Source organism: Ranitomeya variabilis, chromosome 4, assembly GCF_051348905.1.
Source record: "Ranitomeya variabilis isolate aRanVar5 chromosome 4, aRanVar5.hap1, whole genome shotgun sequence".
NCBI classification, from domain to species: Eukaryota; Metazoa; Chordata; class Amphibia; order Anura; family Dendrobatidae; genus Ranitomeya; species Ranitomeya variabilis.
This window is the reverse complement of record NC_135235.1, coordinates 532,526,810-532,544,994: the sequence shown is the minus strand read 5'-3', so window position 1 is coordinate 532,544,994 and position 18,185 is coordinate 532,526,810. Positions and strand designations below refer to the sequence as shown.

The 18,185-nt window shown below is 45.9% G+C and overlaps 1 protein-coding gene across 1 annotated transcript in view; it reads right to left on the bottom strand.

The window, feature by feature from the left end:
• RAPGEFL1 (Rap guanine nucleotide exchange factor like 1) overlaps nucleotides 1–17,949 on the bottom strand; it is an 80,823-nt gene extending 62,874 nt beyond the window's left edge. Inside the window, exon 1 of the mRNA XM_077252385.1 lies at nucleotides 16,669–17,949. Within this exon, the coding sequence (XP_077108500.1) occupies nucleotides 16,669–17,059 (391 nt within the window). The 5' untranslated portion in view covers nucleotides 17,060–17,949. The remainder of the gene's footprint in view (nucleotides 1–16,668) is intronic.
• Nucleotides 17,950–18,185: the final 236 nt, after the last annotated feature.

Sequence of the window (18,185 nt, the reverse complement as noted above, 5' to 3'; positions counted from 1 at the left end):
GGACTATCTTGATTCCCAGCTGCGATCCAGAAGATACCCATTTGATGGGTATATATATATATATATATATATATATATATATATATATATATATATATATATACAGTATATATATATATATAATATCCAGGGATCTCCTGACTGTAGATTATTAGGACAGGATCACGATCACACACAACACTGGGTATACATACGGTATAATGTACAGTGATCTCGTGACTTTAGATTATCGGGACAATTTCACACAACACTGGATCGCTATATACACTGATGTCCTGACTAGATAATGAGGACAGGATCACACACTGTAGGATGTCTATACTATATAATTAGAAATGATCTCCTGACTGTAGGTCACCAGGATAGGATCTCTATATAGTCTAGAGTAATGTATTGACTGTAGATTATCAGAAAAGGATCACACAGTGCTGGATCTCTATATAATATACAGTGATCTCCTGACTGTAGATTAGTCAGGAGATTACTGTATATTTTAAAGAGATCCAGCTGTGTGATCATGTTCTAATAATCTATAATTATGAGATCCTTGTATATAGAGATCCAGCTGTGTGATCCTGTTATAATAATCTATAGTCAGGATATACAGTAGAGATCCAGCTGTGTGATCCTGTTATATAGTAATCTATAGTCAGGAGAGCCTTGTATACAGAGATCTAAAACTGTTATCCTGTTTTAATAATCTATAGTCAGGAGATCCTTGTATATATAGAGATCCAGCTGTGTGATCCTGTTATAATAGTCTATCGTCGGGTGATCCTTGTGTATAGAGATCCAGCTGTGTGATCCTGTCCTAATTACAGGCAGAAGATCTAGACATCATTATAGTTGTTGTTACTTAAGACGCTTGTTATAAGAAAAATAGGGCGCCACTTGCACAAAATAAAACCTTTTAGATTGATGGATCTTTTGACTGGAAAAGGTTAAATCTCTCTTTCTCCCATGTGTTGCAGGGAGAGCAAACACAGTGACAGTCCTTACTGCCCACGCAGCCTGTTAGTAAGAGTAGGACAGGCCCTCAGTTCTCAGCCTCACATTCTGCACCACTAAAGGCCATAATAATAGCTCCACATTGCAAGTGGCAACATGAAAATGGGGGTAAGGCATATAATTTAACCCGTAGAATAAATACCAGTTCTATTCTAGTAAACAAACCAGTCTAAATATGCCAATTCTGCAACGTATTCATGCGGGTATTAATGGGGGGTGTCGCTTGTTACGGCGCCCTGTATGTTAGAACCATGTATTGACATGCAGCCATTTCTCGGTACAGCAGAGTTCAGTTTTCACAGGAATAGTCAGTTCGCTTGATTTGCTGATTGAAGTGATGGGGGTGGGAATGAGGGGGGAGGGGATGTTCATGGGAACTTCGAGTCTGTTTTCAACCTGCTCTGCAATCTGTTCTGAGAAATGCTGTATACATGTAGGGATGGCAGGCTTGGTGCAATTTTTTCCAATCAGAACATTACATTGGTATTCGTTCAATACAAAAATGATTCCAAATACAGTAAAATCCATAAGGGTACATTCAGACCTAGCGTTTGAGATGACATTTTTGCTACCCAGACCGGAGAGATGGAAACCATGTGCTGTTTTACCAAGAGTTGCTGCAGTTTTGATGAGCCGCACCCCTGCTAGATAGGACTGAGACCCAAATACTATGATGGAATAAACTGCAAATTTGTATACCTCTAGATAAATGGCTGTGTGTACGGCATCACAGGATGGTACCGCTATCTGATTCTAAGCAGGTCTAATCCACTTTCGGCATACAGGGCTGTGGAGTCGGAGTCGTGGAGTCGGAGCCTATTTTGGTGGAGTCGGAGTCAGTGTCATGGAAATTGAGGAGTCGGAGTCAGACGTTTGGCTTACCGATTCCACAGCCCTGAGTATGTTCACACAGGGCAGACACTCTATGCATTTTCTACCAGAAAATTAATCTGTGGTCCATTTTTTACTTTTGCATTGTGTTAATTTACTCTGGAGATTTTCATTAATAGATTTCACCCTTTGCAATGAATGGGGTGAAGTCTGCAAGAAGTTACGACTGTACTCTGCCGCCTATTTGTAATGGGTTTGATGCAAAATCCGCAGCAGATGCTAATATTACGCCCATTCTGGATATCCCCAAAAGTCAGCATTTCCGTAAGATTTTCTACAGTGGAAATGTCTCATGGGGAAGCAGGCTTATGGATCAGGGAGGCATCCGAGTAAATCGGTCTGAGCACGGACCACTAAAGCATGGACTGACCGTGGGTCTCCTGACCAGAACGCGGGAGCTTCATGTATTTCTATGATACTGTCACGCTCGGGTCAGCACTGCAGTCCGATCTCAAACCGATTTGCACAGACGTCTGAATGAGCCCTTATAATCACAAATTTGTCAGATATCAGTCCAGTGGGTTAATTTAGTATTGATCCATTAATAATAATCTTTATTTATCTATTCTTTCACTAGATTCACACAGTGTTAGGGGTGATCCTTCAGGAAATAAGCCGGGGTTAATATTCTTAATGTCGAATGGGCGTATATCATTAGCAAGGCCCAAAAACACAACAGCCGGGCGGCACAAATATATGGCAGGATACATGTGTCAGCAGTCCTAGGATATCAAGCAGAAGAAAAGGAAAAGGTTTGCCAGCAGCCATTGAAAAGGAGGAAAGTTCTTTGTTTGGGCTCATGGAAAATCCACAACATATCAGTCTGCACAGGGGTCTTTGTCACTTGAGAAAGACGGGGTATATTTTCTGTAATGGAGCCCAAATAAAGGACTCTCCTGATCTTACATGGATGCTGGCAAACTTCTTTCTTTCTTTCATTAGCTAGACATATGATAAAAGAAAGCTCTTTTGGTCAAAATTCGTTGCTCGTCCGTTGACTCAGTTGTATTGAAAAGTCTAGTTGTCTATGCCTGTCAATACAAGTATATGCAGGAAGAAAAACATGACGTAATTCTTATACTTGTTTGTTTACAATGGAAATTAATGGCAGACATAAAAAATATACAATTGCATATATCCATTGTTGCATTGTAACGGCAGCACAATCAGAACTTTGGCCACATGACCAGGATCACCCTAACCTAAGTCTTACATATCCAAAGTATAGGTTACAACTGCCAGATCGATGGGGGGAACAACCACTGAGGCCCATACCTTATAGCAGGGATTATCACTAGAGGACTAGTAAACTTGCTGCCATGTAGTCCTCCATATTCATGAGCTCTGTATAACCCCGCCCACCACAGCTGATTGGCAATTTTCTGTTTACACTGTGCATAGGCAGAAATCTGCCAATCAGTGGTGGGGGAGGAGTTATACATTGTAGATTCAGGGTAGATAAAACAGGGATTTTATCAAAGCTGCCTTAAGCAGCCCAGTATGTTATGCTATGCTGGAATTGATTTCAGCCCCTACATCATACTACACTCGGCAGGGGCGTAACAGTTGCTGTCGCAGAGGGTGCGACCGTGACCAAGTCCATGGGAGGAGGACTCACTGACAATAGCAGGATGCGCATCTGAGGACACACATTCATTGAAATGTATTAGAGCACTTGATGTCGGCATGCCTGTCACAGGTAGCACACAGCATCATGTCCCGACCATGTGGCGGGCAAGTCAGAATCAGCTGTCAGCCTCTGCACCAGTTATGGAGGAGCATGCTGCATGTCGCGGTAGTGGGGGAAAGTAAGAAGAATCGTTTAATTTTTTTAATGTATATTAGAGAAGAGCAGCAGAACGGAAAAAAATTATTAGTGAAAGGGGTCCCAGGATGGGAGACATACCAGGAAGGGGCCTAGGATGGGGGACGTTATTTCAGGAAGGGGTCCAGGATGGGAGGCATTGTAACAGGAAGGGGTTCCAGGATGGGAGACATACCAGGAAGGGGCCCAGGATGGGGGACGTTATTTCAGGAAGAGGTCCAGGATGGGAGGCATTGTAACAGGAAGGGGCCCAGGATGGGAGACATACCATAAAGGGGCCCAGGATGGGGGACATTATTTCAGGAAGGGGTCCAGGATGGGGGACATTAAAACAGGAACGGGTCCAGGATAGGCATATTATTACAGGATGGAGACATTATTACAGATTGGGGGGCATTATTACATAGGAGCAAACACAAATGTCTTTATAGGATCTAGAACATTACAAGGGCCCATACATCTGACCAACATGCACGTGGGGGCCCAGGTTCAAATTTTGCAACTGGGCCCTTCAGACTCTATTTATTTCACTGGCTCTCAGATGGTGTAGCAAAAACCCAGTGACACATTCCCCTTGTTAGATATACATTAATTCAGAATTTAGCAAGAGCGATAATATTCACAAATTTCATTCATCAAGGGAAATTTAACAATGAGTGTTCCCACATATTTTCTGCAGACCTCTAGAGTCGAGGTCCAGCAGTAATAACTGCAGCGAATATACAGTGTGGGGGGAAGACGAACATTTCTCCTTTTTGCTTAGAAAAGAGTGAAACTCCCACGTACATGTGAAATCCACAGCTCCTGTCAATTTACATTGTGGATATATTTTGCAGCGCGTGCATGAGATTAATAATAAAAATGTAGCAGATTTTCTGGAAGCATTTACGCAGCAGAGAAGTCTCCATGTTTTTGGTACCGTGGGAACTTGACTGATATTCGCCAGTCTAGAATCATTTTTCTTAAAGAATGTTACCAGAATCTCATTGTCAAAAATGGACAAAATTGTGTATGGCTGTTGTGAAACTGTTAATTCAAAGGTTATTCAACCACCAACCTACTGTTATCAAATGTGTACAGCCATTTTTAGCCATAGGCCATGTTCACACGTTTAGTATTTGGTCAGTATTTTACATCAGTATTTGTAAGCCAAAACCAGGTGACGAACAATTAGAGGAAAAGTATAACAGAAACACGTCACCACTTCTGTATTTATCACCCACTCCTGGTTTTGGCTTATAAATACTGAGGTAAAAAACTGACCAAATATTGAACGTGTGAACGTGGCCTTCAAATACTGAGGTAAAATAATGACCAAATACTGAAAGTGTGAGCGTGGCCTAAGGCTGCATTAACAAGTCCGTGTGTGATGGCTCAAGTCCCTTGTCGTTAACTCAACTGCCTCATAGGCATATATGAGGCTGTCAAGTTTGTGTCAGGAAACCCACAAAAAGTCTGTGCATCACGGTCTGCACTTGGACCGCAACCGACGGATTTGTGACTTTGCCCTTATTCAGATCTTTAGGTGCCGCATCGGCCTTCAAGTCAATTAGCTATACACATGAAAAATTCCACCTACCATACATACTCGAGTATAAGCCGACCCGAGTATAAGTCGAGGCACCTAATTTTGCCACGGAAAACTGGGTAAGCTTATTGACTCGAGTATAAGCCGGGCATGCATTGTCCCCTCATCCCTGTCCTGCTATGTGTAGCTCCCCCGGTCTCCTAGTTGTATGCATGGCTCAGTGTTCTCCCTCTTCCTCCCCCTTGTATGCATGGCTCGGCGTCCTCCCACTTGTATGCATGGCTCGACGTCCTCCCACTTGTATGCATGGCTCGACGTCCTCCCCCTTGTATACATGACTCGGCGTCCTCCCCCTTGTATGCATGACTCGGCGTCCTCCCCGTCCACCCCTTCTATGCATGGCTCAGCGTCCTCCCCCTTCTATGCATGGCTCGGTGTCCTCACCCTTCTATGCATGGCTCCGCGTCCTCCCCCTTCTATGCATGGCTCCACGTCCTCCCCCGTCATACTCACCCTCTTCGCATGCGGTCGCTGCATGTCCCTCCATCTCTGTTGTCCCGGCGCCGGCAGCTCTCCTCTGCTCAGCGGTCACATGGTACCACTCATTAAAGTAATGAATATGTGCTCCACGCCTATGGGAGTGGAGACAAATACATATTCATTACTTTAATGATCGGTACCACGTGACCGCTGAGCAGAGGAGAGGAGTGCTGCCGGCGCCGGGACAACAGAGATACAGGGACGTGCAGCGACCGCGCGAGGAGGGTGAGTATGATGTCACAGCCACCGGATTCTGCAGCTGCTCCGCCGCTCGCCCGCCAGCTTTCTGGACAATGACTCGTGTATAAGCCGAGGGGGGCTTTTTCAGCACAAAAATGTGTGCTTAAGATCTCGGCTTATACACAAGTATATACGATATATACTGAAAACACCATTAATTAACCTATCTGGTGAAAGGTAGCCTCTTATAGCACAGTGGCTCAGTGGTTATCTCTGTTTCTAATTTATGCTGGTGTCCTTGGTTCAAATGCCACCAAGGACAACATCTTCAAGGAGTTTGTATGTTCTCCCCGTGTTTGCGTGGGTTTCCTCCAGGTTCTCTAACTCCCTCCAACACTCCAAAGACATACTGATAGGGATTTAGATTGTGAGCCCCAATGGGGACAGTGATGATGTCTGTAAAGCACTGGGGAATATGATAGAGCTATGTCAGTGAGGAAAGTAAATGCATACTGTTATAGATTATCATCTTTCTAAACAGAAGGTGGTATGGAGTGGAGATACTTGCTAGATCTTTAATAACTAGCGAGTAAGCCTGTGGGGTGAAAAGTAGTTTGAACAAATCTCAGTTCATGAGTTTTGCCTGAAGTTTTCCTCCAAATCCTTTATACCTTGCTACAACCAGAAATATCATATAACTAGAGATGTCTTAAGTTAAGTTCCCACAATGAGTTTTTGGTGAATTTTTGACACTGTATTTTTTCTGAACAAAAAACACAGCATATTACATTTCCAGCAAAGTGAATGGAATTTCTAGAAATCTCATGACCACTGTGCTTGTTTTTATGCTGCCTTATTGCAATCGACAACATGACAATTTCTCTTGTGAGTACGCTGGAATCACATCAGATGTGGAACATCCGCAGGTAAAAAAATTCATAAGCATTTGCTGCAGAAACACACTAAAAACATTTAATCAATACATGACTGTATCCCACCTTGGACTGGCCCACCGGAGGGTAGGAGAATTCCCAGGTGGGTCCATGTCAAGGAATGCTGATAAAAGCAGTACTAATACACTTGATTTAATATTTACAGAGAAATTAATCAACAGTAGGTCTTTAGATTCTATGTTACTGGTGGGCCCTTGTCAGCCCAGTCTGACACTGAATGTATAAATAAAGTTGTCAAAGCCAAATACCAGCAAGTATCAAAAACAAAGCAGCTTTATATAAAACATGACATACCAAAAAGAGACAAAAACTGCAGGGTCAAAAACACAATAAAAATCATGTTAAAAATGCACTCACAAATGCAATGAAGAAAAAACACAGCCTAATTTAGCTAATATGTGCAGAAAATCTGCAACGTCAAAACTCACCTTGGGAATGTAGCCCTAGGGTGTGTGTACGTGACGTATTTTATACCCCGATGCAGCCGCTGAGTTTTTGAAGCGGAAGATGCTTCAGGAAAATGCTAGCAGCGCCTTTTCTTTAGTGTGTCTTTGCCACTGGCGGTTTTTTAACTGTATATCTAGACTACTGGGCGGTTTCCAAACAGAAGCCACCAGAAGAATGGTCATGTCACTTATTAGCCGCTTCTCAGCTTTCGAAGCCTGAAACGGTTAAAAGAAGCTCACAGTAGTGACACCCAGAGCCCCCATTATCGGTATAATGACAGTCAAAGCTTCCACAAATAAATAACACTGAGGCAACATACCTAGATCCAGGGGTTCCCACCTTATCAACATCAGTATTCTTGCATCAAGCATTCCCACCACACTATCACATCCAGCTTCTAGCCCCCCTCTATCTGGCAGTATCATCCTATGTTCAGTTTAGTATTTATCTCTCCAACCCCGGTGACAGTATCTGCTCATCCAGATCTGCTCTTCTGTGAGGGGTTACTCACAAAAGTCACCATCTGGAGACCTGCTCCTCTGTTTGCTAAACCTAGTGCTAATGCACCAAGTTGGCAGGCAGCCGCGAGTCACATATCATGAGCCACAGGTCTGTCCTAAGGCCTCATGCAAATGTCCAATTTTCGCATACAAGTGCTATCGGTGGTTTTTACTGATATCATTCGCACGTGTGATGGTCTATGGGGTCATTCACATGTCCGTGATTTTTCACAGACCAAGCGATCTACGGAAAATCACGAAGACTTGTCTGATTTTGATCCGAGGATCAACTCAAAATCAGCAATGCAAGGCTATGGGTCCGTGAAAAAAATCGGACCGCACTCAAATGTTTGTTTTCATTGACTGTCACATAGGAGAATGTGGAGGAACTTTTTTTTCTCCACATACGAGATGAACGGATGGCACTGGGACCAGTTTCTGATCAAACCCTGATCAAAGTAATCGGTAAGTTATTCTCATACGTGAGATAATCGGACGTCTGAATGAGGCCATAGTCTGAATGGTGACAACACCAGGAGCAGTAAATCCCCATCAAGAGCAGGTGAAATAATTTAAAAGCAGAGTTACGCAACCCACAGCTTACATTGACAGACATCAATCCTATCATTTCTTACTTATCCAGTTCTGGTTACTAGGCTTAGCATCTGTGTTTTAATCAGACCTAAAAATATCACTCTTAGCCCTCCATATAAACGAGAAGCACTGACACCAGCGTGCTAAACCAGTCAAGGCATCACCGAAAGATTACACATTCACATTAACACCTGCATGGAGTTGTGCCAGTGAGAATTATTTGATGGTAAATTGGCATTTTGTTTCATCTGTTTTTCCCCACAATTTTTGTTTTCTATAGGAGTTCCTATATTGCTATTATACAGAATCTGAAAGATTCCAGAGTACACTGTTCTTAAGCCAATGGAATTACTGTGCGCATGAGCCATTTATGGGCTATTTTCATTCTTTAGGGGTTAAAATTGCAAAGGGATTGTACAATCACTCTGAAGAACAGAATATTTTTTAATTTGATTGTTACCGCCCATTACCTAGGTTACTGGCCACCGCTGCAGTCTAGTAGCAGTGTCCGAACAGTCGTTGGGCTTTCCTCTGATAAAGCTTATGTGCTTCTCTGAAGCAGGCCAGATCGCTGGAGTACACCGATAGCTCCCGATCCGGCCATCCTCAGGGTCTCTGAGCACTTCTGATGCTGCAGATTGAAAACTGCCCCTGCTTGCAACACAGTTCAGGTCAGCAGCAATGATGCCCTGGGAACGCTCTGCCACTAGTGGAGCGCCCCCAGTAGGGCAATGGGGTACTCGGAGCCAGGCCCTTCGGTTCTCAAGGGGGGATGTCACGGTGGCTGACCCGGTCCGTGGCCCTAGGGACGTCCGTTGATAATTGGGGGAAAGGTCTTTAAAGGGATAATATTTGTGACGCCACCTGTGGTATTCGGTCAGGGTGACCGACGCTGCTTAGGGGTCCGCTGGGGTGATGTTATGGCAGATAGATGGTATACCTTCCCACAGGTGAAGTGTATCCCCAGGGCTTCCCTTAGTGTAGATTGTAGATGGTGAAGGATGTAAGGTGCAGTGAATAAAGGAGAACACAAGGTTACAGTCTCTTTACCTTTACTGAAGGCTTCAGTGTCCCCAGTCCAGGGTATGGACCACAGGGTAGGCAAGAGTCCGGCCGGTCCGAAGGCAAATCCAGAGTCCCCTTATCCAGGTGGAAATCAGTAGCCTTCCTCTAGCGCCTGTGTGTTGTAGTACCTCCCTGCTGAGCTTCTCGGTAAGGTCCTCACAACTATTCTGGATGTTAAGTCTCTTTCTCTCTGTCCCCCTGATGGATAGGATAGGACAAACCCGTATGACTGGTGGCCTAAGGCTTTTTACAGGGACTCTACTACGCCCCGGCCCCCACAAGTTGCCACTGTGCCTCCTCGGTATAAGGTCGGGCAGCCAACGTAGAATTAACTGTCCTGCCAGTCTCTGAAGTAAAGCGTAGAGATCCTTACTTCCTCTGTGTTCTGGCTACCGGGTTACTGCGCCTCAGAAGGAGGCAGCCTTTCGCAGGGCAGAACTCCTTCTGGTTTCCTCTCCTTTTTGCTATGACTTCCTTTCTCACTCACTGCAACACAAATCCCTTCAATGTCTCTTTCTTTGGATGCTGCCGCACGTGGGGCAGGCGCAGCTCCAAGGACGCTCGTCCTCCTCAGACCGCAGTCTGGATCTGACTGGAGCTCACTCCAGCCAGCTTCTCTCTGCCTCTGACTCCTGACTCTGACTAACTTCCTATGCCAAACCACCAGTTTTACCCAACTGTGAGGAGTGCCCTAATAGATAGGAGCATAGCTCCCCCTGGCGGCCTGGAGTGTGAAGTGTGTTGTGTGGTTTGTGATACCTGGTAAAGAGATCTCCTTTATTGCCTTCAGACGTAATATCACTCCCCCTGGTGGAAGAACGACATTACTGCAACTACCAGGACTAGCAAGCAGGAAGCTGGGAGGCAGGGGAGTGTTGTGCTCCAGAAGAGAGATGACACAACCTCATTAAACTGTTATCTCAAATAGGAGTCACCAATTCAGCACCCTCAGCAAAAAGCTGATTTTACCAAAGTGCAGTGTAGTAAACTCCTCTCTATGATGTTCATACTCCCAAAAGTAGCATATGTGCACGGGTCGCCTTGAAGAGAAAACCCTTGATGAGGAGCTGTAATCTCTTCTGATATGTCTGCTTTAGTAAATATGTTCCCTAAAAAATAACTATTTTGGAGCATCTAATGTATTAACAGTTTGACAAGTGGGTGTTATTATTCTCCTTGTCAAAGGAGTGTGTCCCTACACTGTCAACACTGATTGGACAATATCACAACCCCCAACTGAGTTTGCATAAAGATTCTAGTGGAAAAACTGGAGGAACAGCACAACCAAGAATTGGAAGAAAATGCTACAGAATATTTGTATTATATAAAATACTGTTCTGTACTAAAGCAGACATGTCATAGGTAACAGGTCTTCTTCAAGGACATAAAGGGATAATGCAATTTTTATTTTTAATTTTTAACGACACAAGCCACGGACGCTGTGGTCCCTGCAGGTCAATGTTTCATTTTGCCAGATATTATTCTCAGGATTTTTCTCTCCAATGTCATCTTTGCCTATTTTTATATGAAAAATCGGAACAGATATAATCAAATGTGAGATTTTGGTTAGCGGACCCTGCAAATTTCATCATAATCCACCCCATAGTCATGTCTACTGAGACTACTCCGACAAGGCTGGATGTTTCCCCTGGATAAGATGCACCAGAAGAGTCTAGTAGCCACTGGTTAACTCTTTAAATTATAGCTCTGGAAGTTCACAGGAAATTGATTTCCACTACAGCAATATTACTAGACCCGTCATAGTTAGACCAAGTGATCCTGTGGGCAGGGGCGTAACGACCGCGGTCGCAGCGGTCGCCATTGCGACCGGGCCCCGCAGGTCAGGGGCCCCGGGCCGGCAGGTCAGGGCAGGGCCGGGCTGGACATCGGGCACTTCTGGCAAATGCCAGAAGAGCCGATGCCAGTAGTGGGCCGCTGCACTGTTCCTCTCCCCCCCGCCGCCGCCGCCGCCGCCGCCTCCGCATTTAACTATACCGGCGTCTATGACACCGGTATAGTTCAATGCAATGATGGAGGAGAGCGTCACCTGACGCTCCCTCTCCCATCATTCCCCGCTCTGCCTCTGACAGTACACTGCGGGTGCGCGATGATGTCATATCATCGCGCACCTGCAGTGTCCTGGGCAGACTGCAGCCACCAGGAGCAGCGCGGGCAAAAGGAAAGGTGAGGAGAGGTTTTTTTTTTCTTTTTCACCGGACTGTGGGGCCATTATCGGGGGGGGGGGAGATGAGATGCGGGCTGTGCTCTATATACCCCTGTGCTGGCTGTGCTCTATATACCCCTGTGCTGGCTGTGCTCTATATACCCCTGTGCTGGCTGTGCTGCATATACCCCTGTGCGGGCTCTGCTGTATATACCCCTGTGTGGGCTCTGCTGTATATACCCCTGTGCGGGCTCTGCTGTATATACCCCTGTGTGGGCTCTGCTCTATATACCCCTGTGCGGGCTGTGCTCTATATACCCCTGTGCTGGCTCTGCTGTATATACCACTGTGCGGGCTGTGCTGTATATACCCCTGTGCCGGCTGTGCTGTATATACCCCTGTGCTGGCTGTGCTGTATATACCCCTGTGCGGGCTCTGCTGTATATACCCCTGTGCGGGCTGTGCTCTATATACCCCTGTGCGGGCTGTGCTCTATATACCCCTGTGCGGGCTGTGCTGTATATACCCCTGTGCGGGCTGTGCTGTATATACCCCTGTGCGGGCTGTGCTGTATATACCCCTGTGCGGGCTCTGCTCTATATACCCCTGTGCTGGCTGTGCTGTATATACCCCTGTGCGGGCTCTGCTGTATATACCCCTGTGCGGGCTCTGCTGTATATACCCCTGTGCGGGCTGTGCTGTATATACCCCTGTGCGGGCTGTGCTCTATATACCCCTGTGCGGGCTGTGCTGGATATACCACTGTGCGGGCTGTGCTGTATATACCACTGTGCGGGCTGTGCTGTATATACCACTGTGCGGGCTCTGCTGTATATACCCCTGTGCGGGCTGTGCTGTATATACCCCTGTGCGGGCTGTGCTGTATATACCCCTGTGTGGGCTGTGCTGGATATACCCCTGTGCGGGCTGTGCTGTATATACCCCTGTGCGGGCTGTGCTGTATATACCCCTGTGCGGGCTGTGCTGGATATACCCCTGTGCGGGCTGTGCTGTATATACCCCTGTGCGGGCTGTGCTGTATATACCCCTGTGCGGGCTGTGCTGTATTTACCCCTGTGCGGGCTGTGCTGTATATACCACTGTGCGGGCTGTGCTGTACATACCACTGTGCGGGCTGTGCTGTATATACCACTGTGCGGGCTGTGCTGGATATACCACTGTGCGGGCTGTGCTGGATATACCACTGTGCGGGCTGTGCTGGATATACCACTGTGCGGGCTGTGCTGGATATACCACTGTGCGGGCTGTGCTGGATATACCACTGTGCGGGCTGTGCTGGATATACCACTGTGCGGGCTGTGCTGGCACCCAACACCATGTTGCAGTGCAGGAGATTCCTGCAACAGTCCGAGGCGTATCTAGGGGAAGGGGGTGGGGGGGCGTCACGGAGGTAGGGGGGGGGCCCCATTTGGAAGTTCGCACCGGGGCCCATAACTTTGTAGTTACGCCACTGCCTGTGGGTAACCACTATACTTACAACCCTGACTGTAAATATATTTTCATTTACAGGCAATGTAGTAAAGCTCTGTTCACATTGATTAATTAATGGAAGTCATCGTGCTTTGACACCACCCAACAGATCCAAGGGATTACTGATGAGTCTCTCTGAAACTCCGAAATAACCCACCAACACACCAAAAGAGTAAAATCATCTATGATTATAGGTTATACAAGAGAATGAAAAGAGTTTTCCAGGACGTTTATATTGATGGCTTATCCATGGGAACGTTTATCAACGTGGGTGTTCACCAGGGAGGGATTGCACCTTTAATCGGCTGATCAGCAGGACCACCACAAACCTGAAATTATTGTCTTATCCTTAGGATAGGTGATTAAAAAAAAACACCTTTAAAGGGATTGTCTCATTTTATTATATGGGTAAAATTGCAAAATGCTTGTAAAAAAAGGAGCTTTGCAATTTATCTATTGTTCTCAAGAGCAAAGGGATTTTTAATTCTGTAGTGTACAGTTTGTTACCAAATTGAGGTGTCAGGTCTCCTAGATAAGGAGTAAACACCTGCAAGCTTTTTGCTATAGAGCTTGTAAGGGCTGCTCTGAAGCTAGCCAGATCACTACAAAGCTGCCCTGGTAACGTGCACAGTTCGTACCATGCCACCATCCCGAACTGTCAATCTTCAGGAGCGCACCGTTCCATGCCAAGTAGGAAGCCACAAGGCTGGGGAGAGCTGGGCTCCTGAAGACGGAAACATGAGACAACCCCTTACGTTTCTTCATCGTGTAATGGATGAATTGTGAGTTTCAACTAGAAATTGTCAATGGGGACCATTCATAAGCGCTAATGATAATATTACCCATGAAAATCACAAGAACCCCTAATTCTAATACCAGTCATTGATCTGAGTAATCTCATTCATAGATTTTTTATTAGATTGTTAAATGGCAGTCATTGTCTAATAGTAATAATGATTACCAGCTTTTGGGGGGCTATTTTAGCCTAATCCAAGTTTTTACTATTATTCTTCATTACAGAAAATAAAAAAAAATCTATGTCCCAATTAGGAAATTGGAAATACATATTGTACGGTCCCGTCCGATGGGAGTCTCTGGTTTTGATCTGATGCTTCCTCTCTTCCTTTAATCGCTGTCCTCCTTCCCTGCTTCATGTGGATGGAGGACAGAGCAAAGTACTGTTCCAGGAAAGGCCATAGAGCGCCGATGACCCAGAAGCTGGCGCATGCACAGTACAGTACTTTGCGCCTGCGCAGGGGCCCGATGGGGGACACCAGGTGGATGATGTAGGATACGCCCATTGGACGGGACCGTGCCGTCTGTGAGTATAATGAAAGGTCTTTTGAGGATCTGCAGACTGGATTGGGGACTTTTTAACAGCACTAGTATGTTGTAAAAGAGGCCTTAAAGGTGATGGCCAGGGGAAACCCCGGTGACAGGTTCAGTATAATTTCCGGCTGGTAGTCCTTGCATGACGGTCAATACCTTTTTTAAGCAATCTGTCATGTAACTCACAGTGTGTATGGCTAGAAATAAGCATTTTCATAATTACAGAGGTTTTTTGGTTTTGGAAGACTCTGCTCTCCCTGCTGTAGTTTGTGAAATAAAAAAAAGCTGAGTTTTACTCACCCTCCCCGGGTCCATCACTGAGTCTCTACCTCTGCTCCCAATGTTTGTTATTGTTTTCAGCTCTGTAGCCAATAACGGAGCTCAGCGGCTCTGCTCAAGTTGATGGTACGAGTCACTCAGAACCGCTTTAGCTCACTGATTGGCTGCAGCGCTTTCAATGTGATATCAGCACTCCAGATAATAATAGACACAAGGAGCAGTGGTATAGACTTAGGCCGGTGTCACACTTGCGAGTGTGATGTGAGAAACTCGCGCATCAATACCCGGCGCTGCCACCGGCACTCGGGACCGGAGCGTGCGGCTACATGTATTTCCATGCAGCCTCACACTCTGGTCCCGAGTGCCGGCGGCAGTGCCGGGTATTGATGCGCGAGTTTCTCACATCACACTCGCAAGTGTGACCCCGGCCTTAGAATTGAACCTGTGGAGGGTGAGGAAAACAAAGTTTATCTGAAAAAAAAAACTGTAGCTGTGGATGATCAATATGGCAGAGTGAGGCGCGCCTGTACACGTCACCGATTCCACTGTGCAGACTTCAAGTAATGTGTGGAAGACAGACGTTATCTACTTCCACCCAGATAGAAGAGGCGGCGTTTGAAGGGACCAAGGTTCTCTCTTGGTCATGTCTTACAGTATTTACCACTGACTTTGCCCCCCTACTTTATTGAGGTATTTTTTATATGGTAGTGCGCTTGGTTTCTCTTTTCTCTGTTGGTCATGAAGGGACCAAGGTTGCGCTCAGCTCGATCTTGGTACGCCCATCAGACCAGACCACACAATTTGCTTGCAGTGCAGGACATGTACTGTTTTGGAGGTGTGCAGGGGCACCTCTGAAAGTATGAAGAGGATGCAGGAACCTCATTTACATTCTATTAGAGGTAATAGGTATGGTTTATAAGTTAAAAAACTGGTGACAGGTTCCCATTAAGTAAATTTTAACCATGAAAAGTTGTCAAGAAGGGGATTTTCCTGTAGTCATCATAAGTCTCGACACATAAGCATAAGACTCTTTGGACTGAATAACATCCCTAATTTAAAAGAGGGATATTTCATTTTAAAAACATATATCACCTGTCCACTTGATTTGAGAAATATGATAGATCCGTGGGGGTATGACCATTGGCACCCCCACGATTGGTAGAACTGGGGACCCTGCTCAACACTTTCCCCCAGCTGCCTGACTCCAGCAAGGATGCCTTTGAATGGAGCTTTGGGTGAACATGTGCTCAGCTGCTCTATACAAAATCTGTGGGACTCACAAAAACAGCAAAATGGATCTGTCTATTGGACAAATAGTGTTCCAGTCTGGAATTTGGCAGTAGACACCAATTATCACCTTCCCTTTACATGGCAGATTGTTCTGAACCTTTTAACACTATATCAGACTGACTTCTTGCAGTAGGCCATGTTGGTTCAGTGCGCAGTAATATATCAGTCATAGTGACCATCACTACCCCATTACAGGTCAGCATCTATGGGGACAGTGTATGTTTTCCATGTATTTGTGTTCCTCTACATGTCTGAACTTAAAAATTATACTAAGACTCAATATAGCTAGGAACCTATACACCCATAAGTCTCTAACCTTCCCTAGATACATGGGCTACAAAACAGGTATTGTTATTTCCTACAGGACGTCATATACCAGTTTGTGACACACAACATGAATCACCGGCTTCATAAAAAACAAGACATCATCACTATATAATATGCAGAACATGTTCACTAATCCTCTATGTGTCAAGATTAGTCCACATTTCTGGAAATTCCATTATTCATGGTCCAGACATAAAGTATCATTTGTACCATCCAATGTATACATCATCCATTTTGAGCTTTAACCCTTTACTTACCAGCTGCATCGCTCAGTCTAGGTGCAGTCAGTAACTGGTCCAGTACTCTGCCCAAGAGGGATTCTGGAGTATCCGGGGCAAGAAGTGGTCCGGGAGGGGTAAGGGACCATCCAACAGAACCTGGCGGTGGTGTCAAAGGCTCTGAAGGTGACAGTTCATCAGATGAGAAGGAGAGTGGGGAGCGTAGTCCATCAGGCAGCTCTAAGCAGTCATGAGAAGGTTGTGGAGCTCCAGATGGGTCTTCTTCAACTTTTTCACCACTAGAGGAATCTCCCGGGGTATCACGCAAAAATGAGGGCAAAATTTTGGACACACTTTGCCTACGGTGTAAATTTCTGGGACCTGACAGATGGGAGCTCTGCTTCTTTAAAAATTTCTCCAAAGGCTTCATGGTTTGAGGGTGCAAATGGATGAAAATGGAAATGTAGGGGGCAGAGCCCCCCCAAACATATGAGGCACTAGTAGACAGAAGGTGTACCGGGCAACATGAATGTACATAAGAAGCTACTAATAGAAATAGGCTCCTTTTATGAAAAAGAGGAGGTCGCTCAAAAACAAGATCCTGGATGTAGGGAAAATGTCCACCCGGTTAACTCAGTGCACATCGATGGAATATCCTGATGATAATGAAAGACTATTACACAAAAATAACCAGATTGTTCAAAAATATACAAAATATCAGAAGTGTATTGGTGGATATAGGACCCAGACTTGAAATATCCTCCAAAAACAGAGCAAGGTCAGGACCCAGCAATGGTCAAAAGCATGGGCCCCATATGCCGATAATATAAAGTGAGTGCAATGATATCGATAACAAATAAAATGGGAATGGGATGCGGTGGGAAGTGTTAGCCCCTGGAGGGTTGTAGGCAGGAGATTGGTGCCCTCACTATCTTACCCACTGCCCATGTCTGTAGTCAGCAGGTGCCAGACGCTCTCCGCACTGACGGACAGACAGCACCTGTCTCTGCTGCTGTCTCTGCACTGGTCTCCAGCTGTCTCAGCTTGTAGGCTCCATGCACAATGCTCTCTGTAGTCTCAGCAATGAGGATGCCCAGTCCTTCACCTGGCAGCTCTTCTGCAGTCTAGTGCCCAGTGCCCCTCTCCTCTTCCTCAGACTGTCTCCCCTCTTTTCTTGCCCCCCGCCTTTGTTCCCCCTCCGCTTTTCTTTGCTTCTTCTCTGGCTTCCAAGAGGAGGGAGGGGGAGAGAAGCAGAGGGAGGGGTGTTAGGGGGGATGCTTAATTAAAAGCTGTGATCCTGACAGTACAGAAGCCGTGTGTGAGGAGGCATGTGCGGTGTGATGTGTAATACCCAATGTTATATGCACCCTCCCCTATTCTATGTGTAGTGAGCGTGCAATGTGGGGGTGTGCGCTGCACCCTAGCTTATGAGGAGGGTCTCCCTGTACAGGGGAGGAGGGACCCACAATGATGAGAGGTCCCTGGATGTGTGTGTGTGGGGGGGGAGGCAGGGACAGTCACTGTGTGCATGCGTGGGTCCCTTCCCTCCCTCCTGC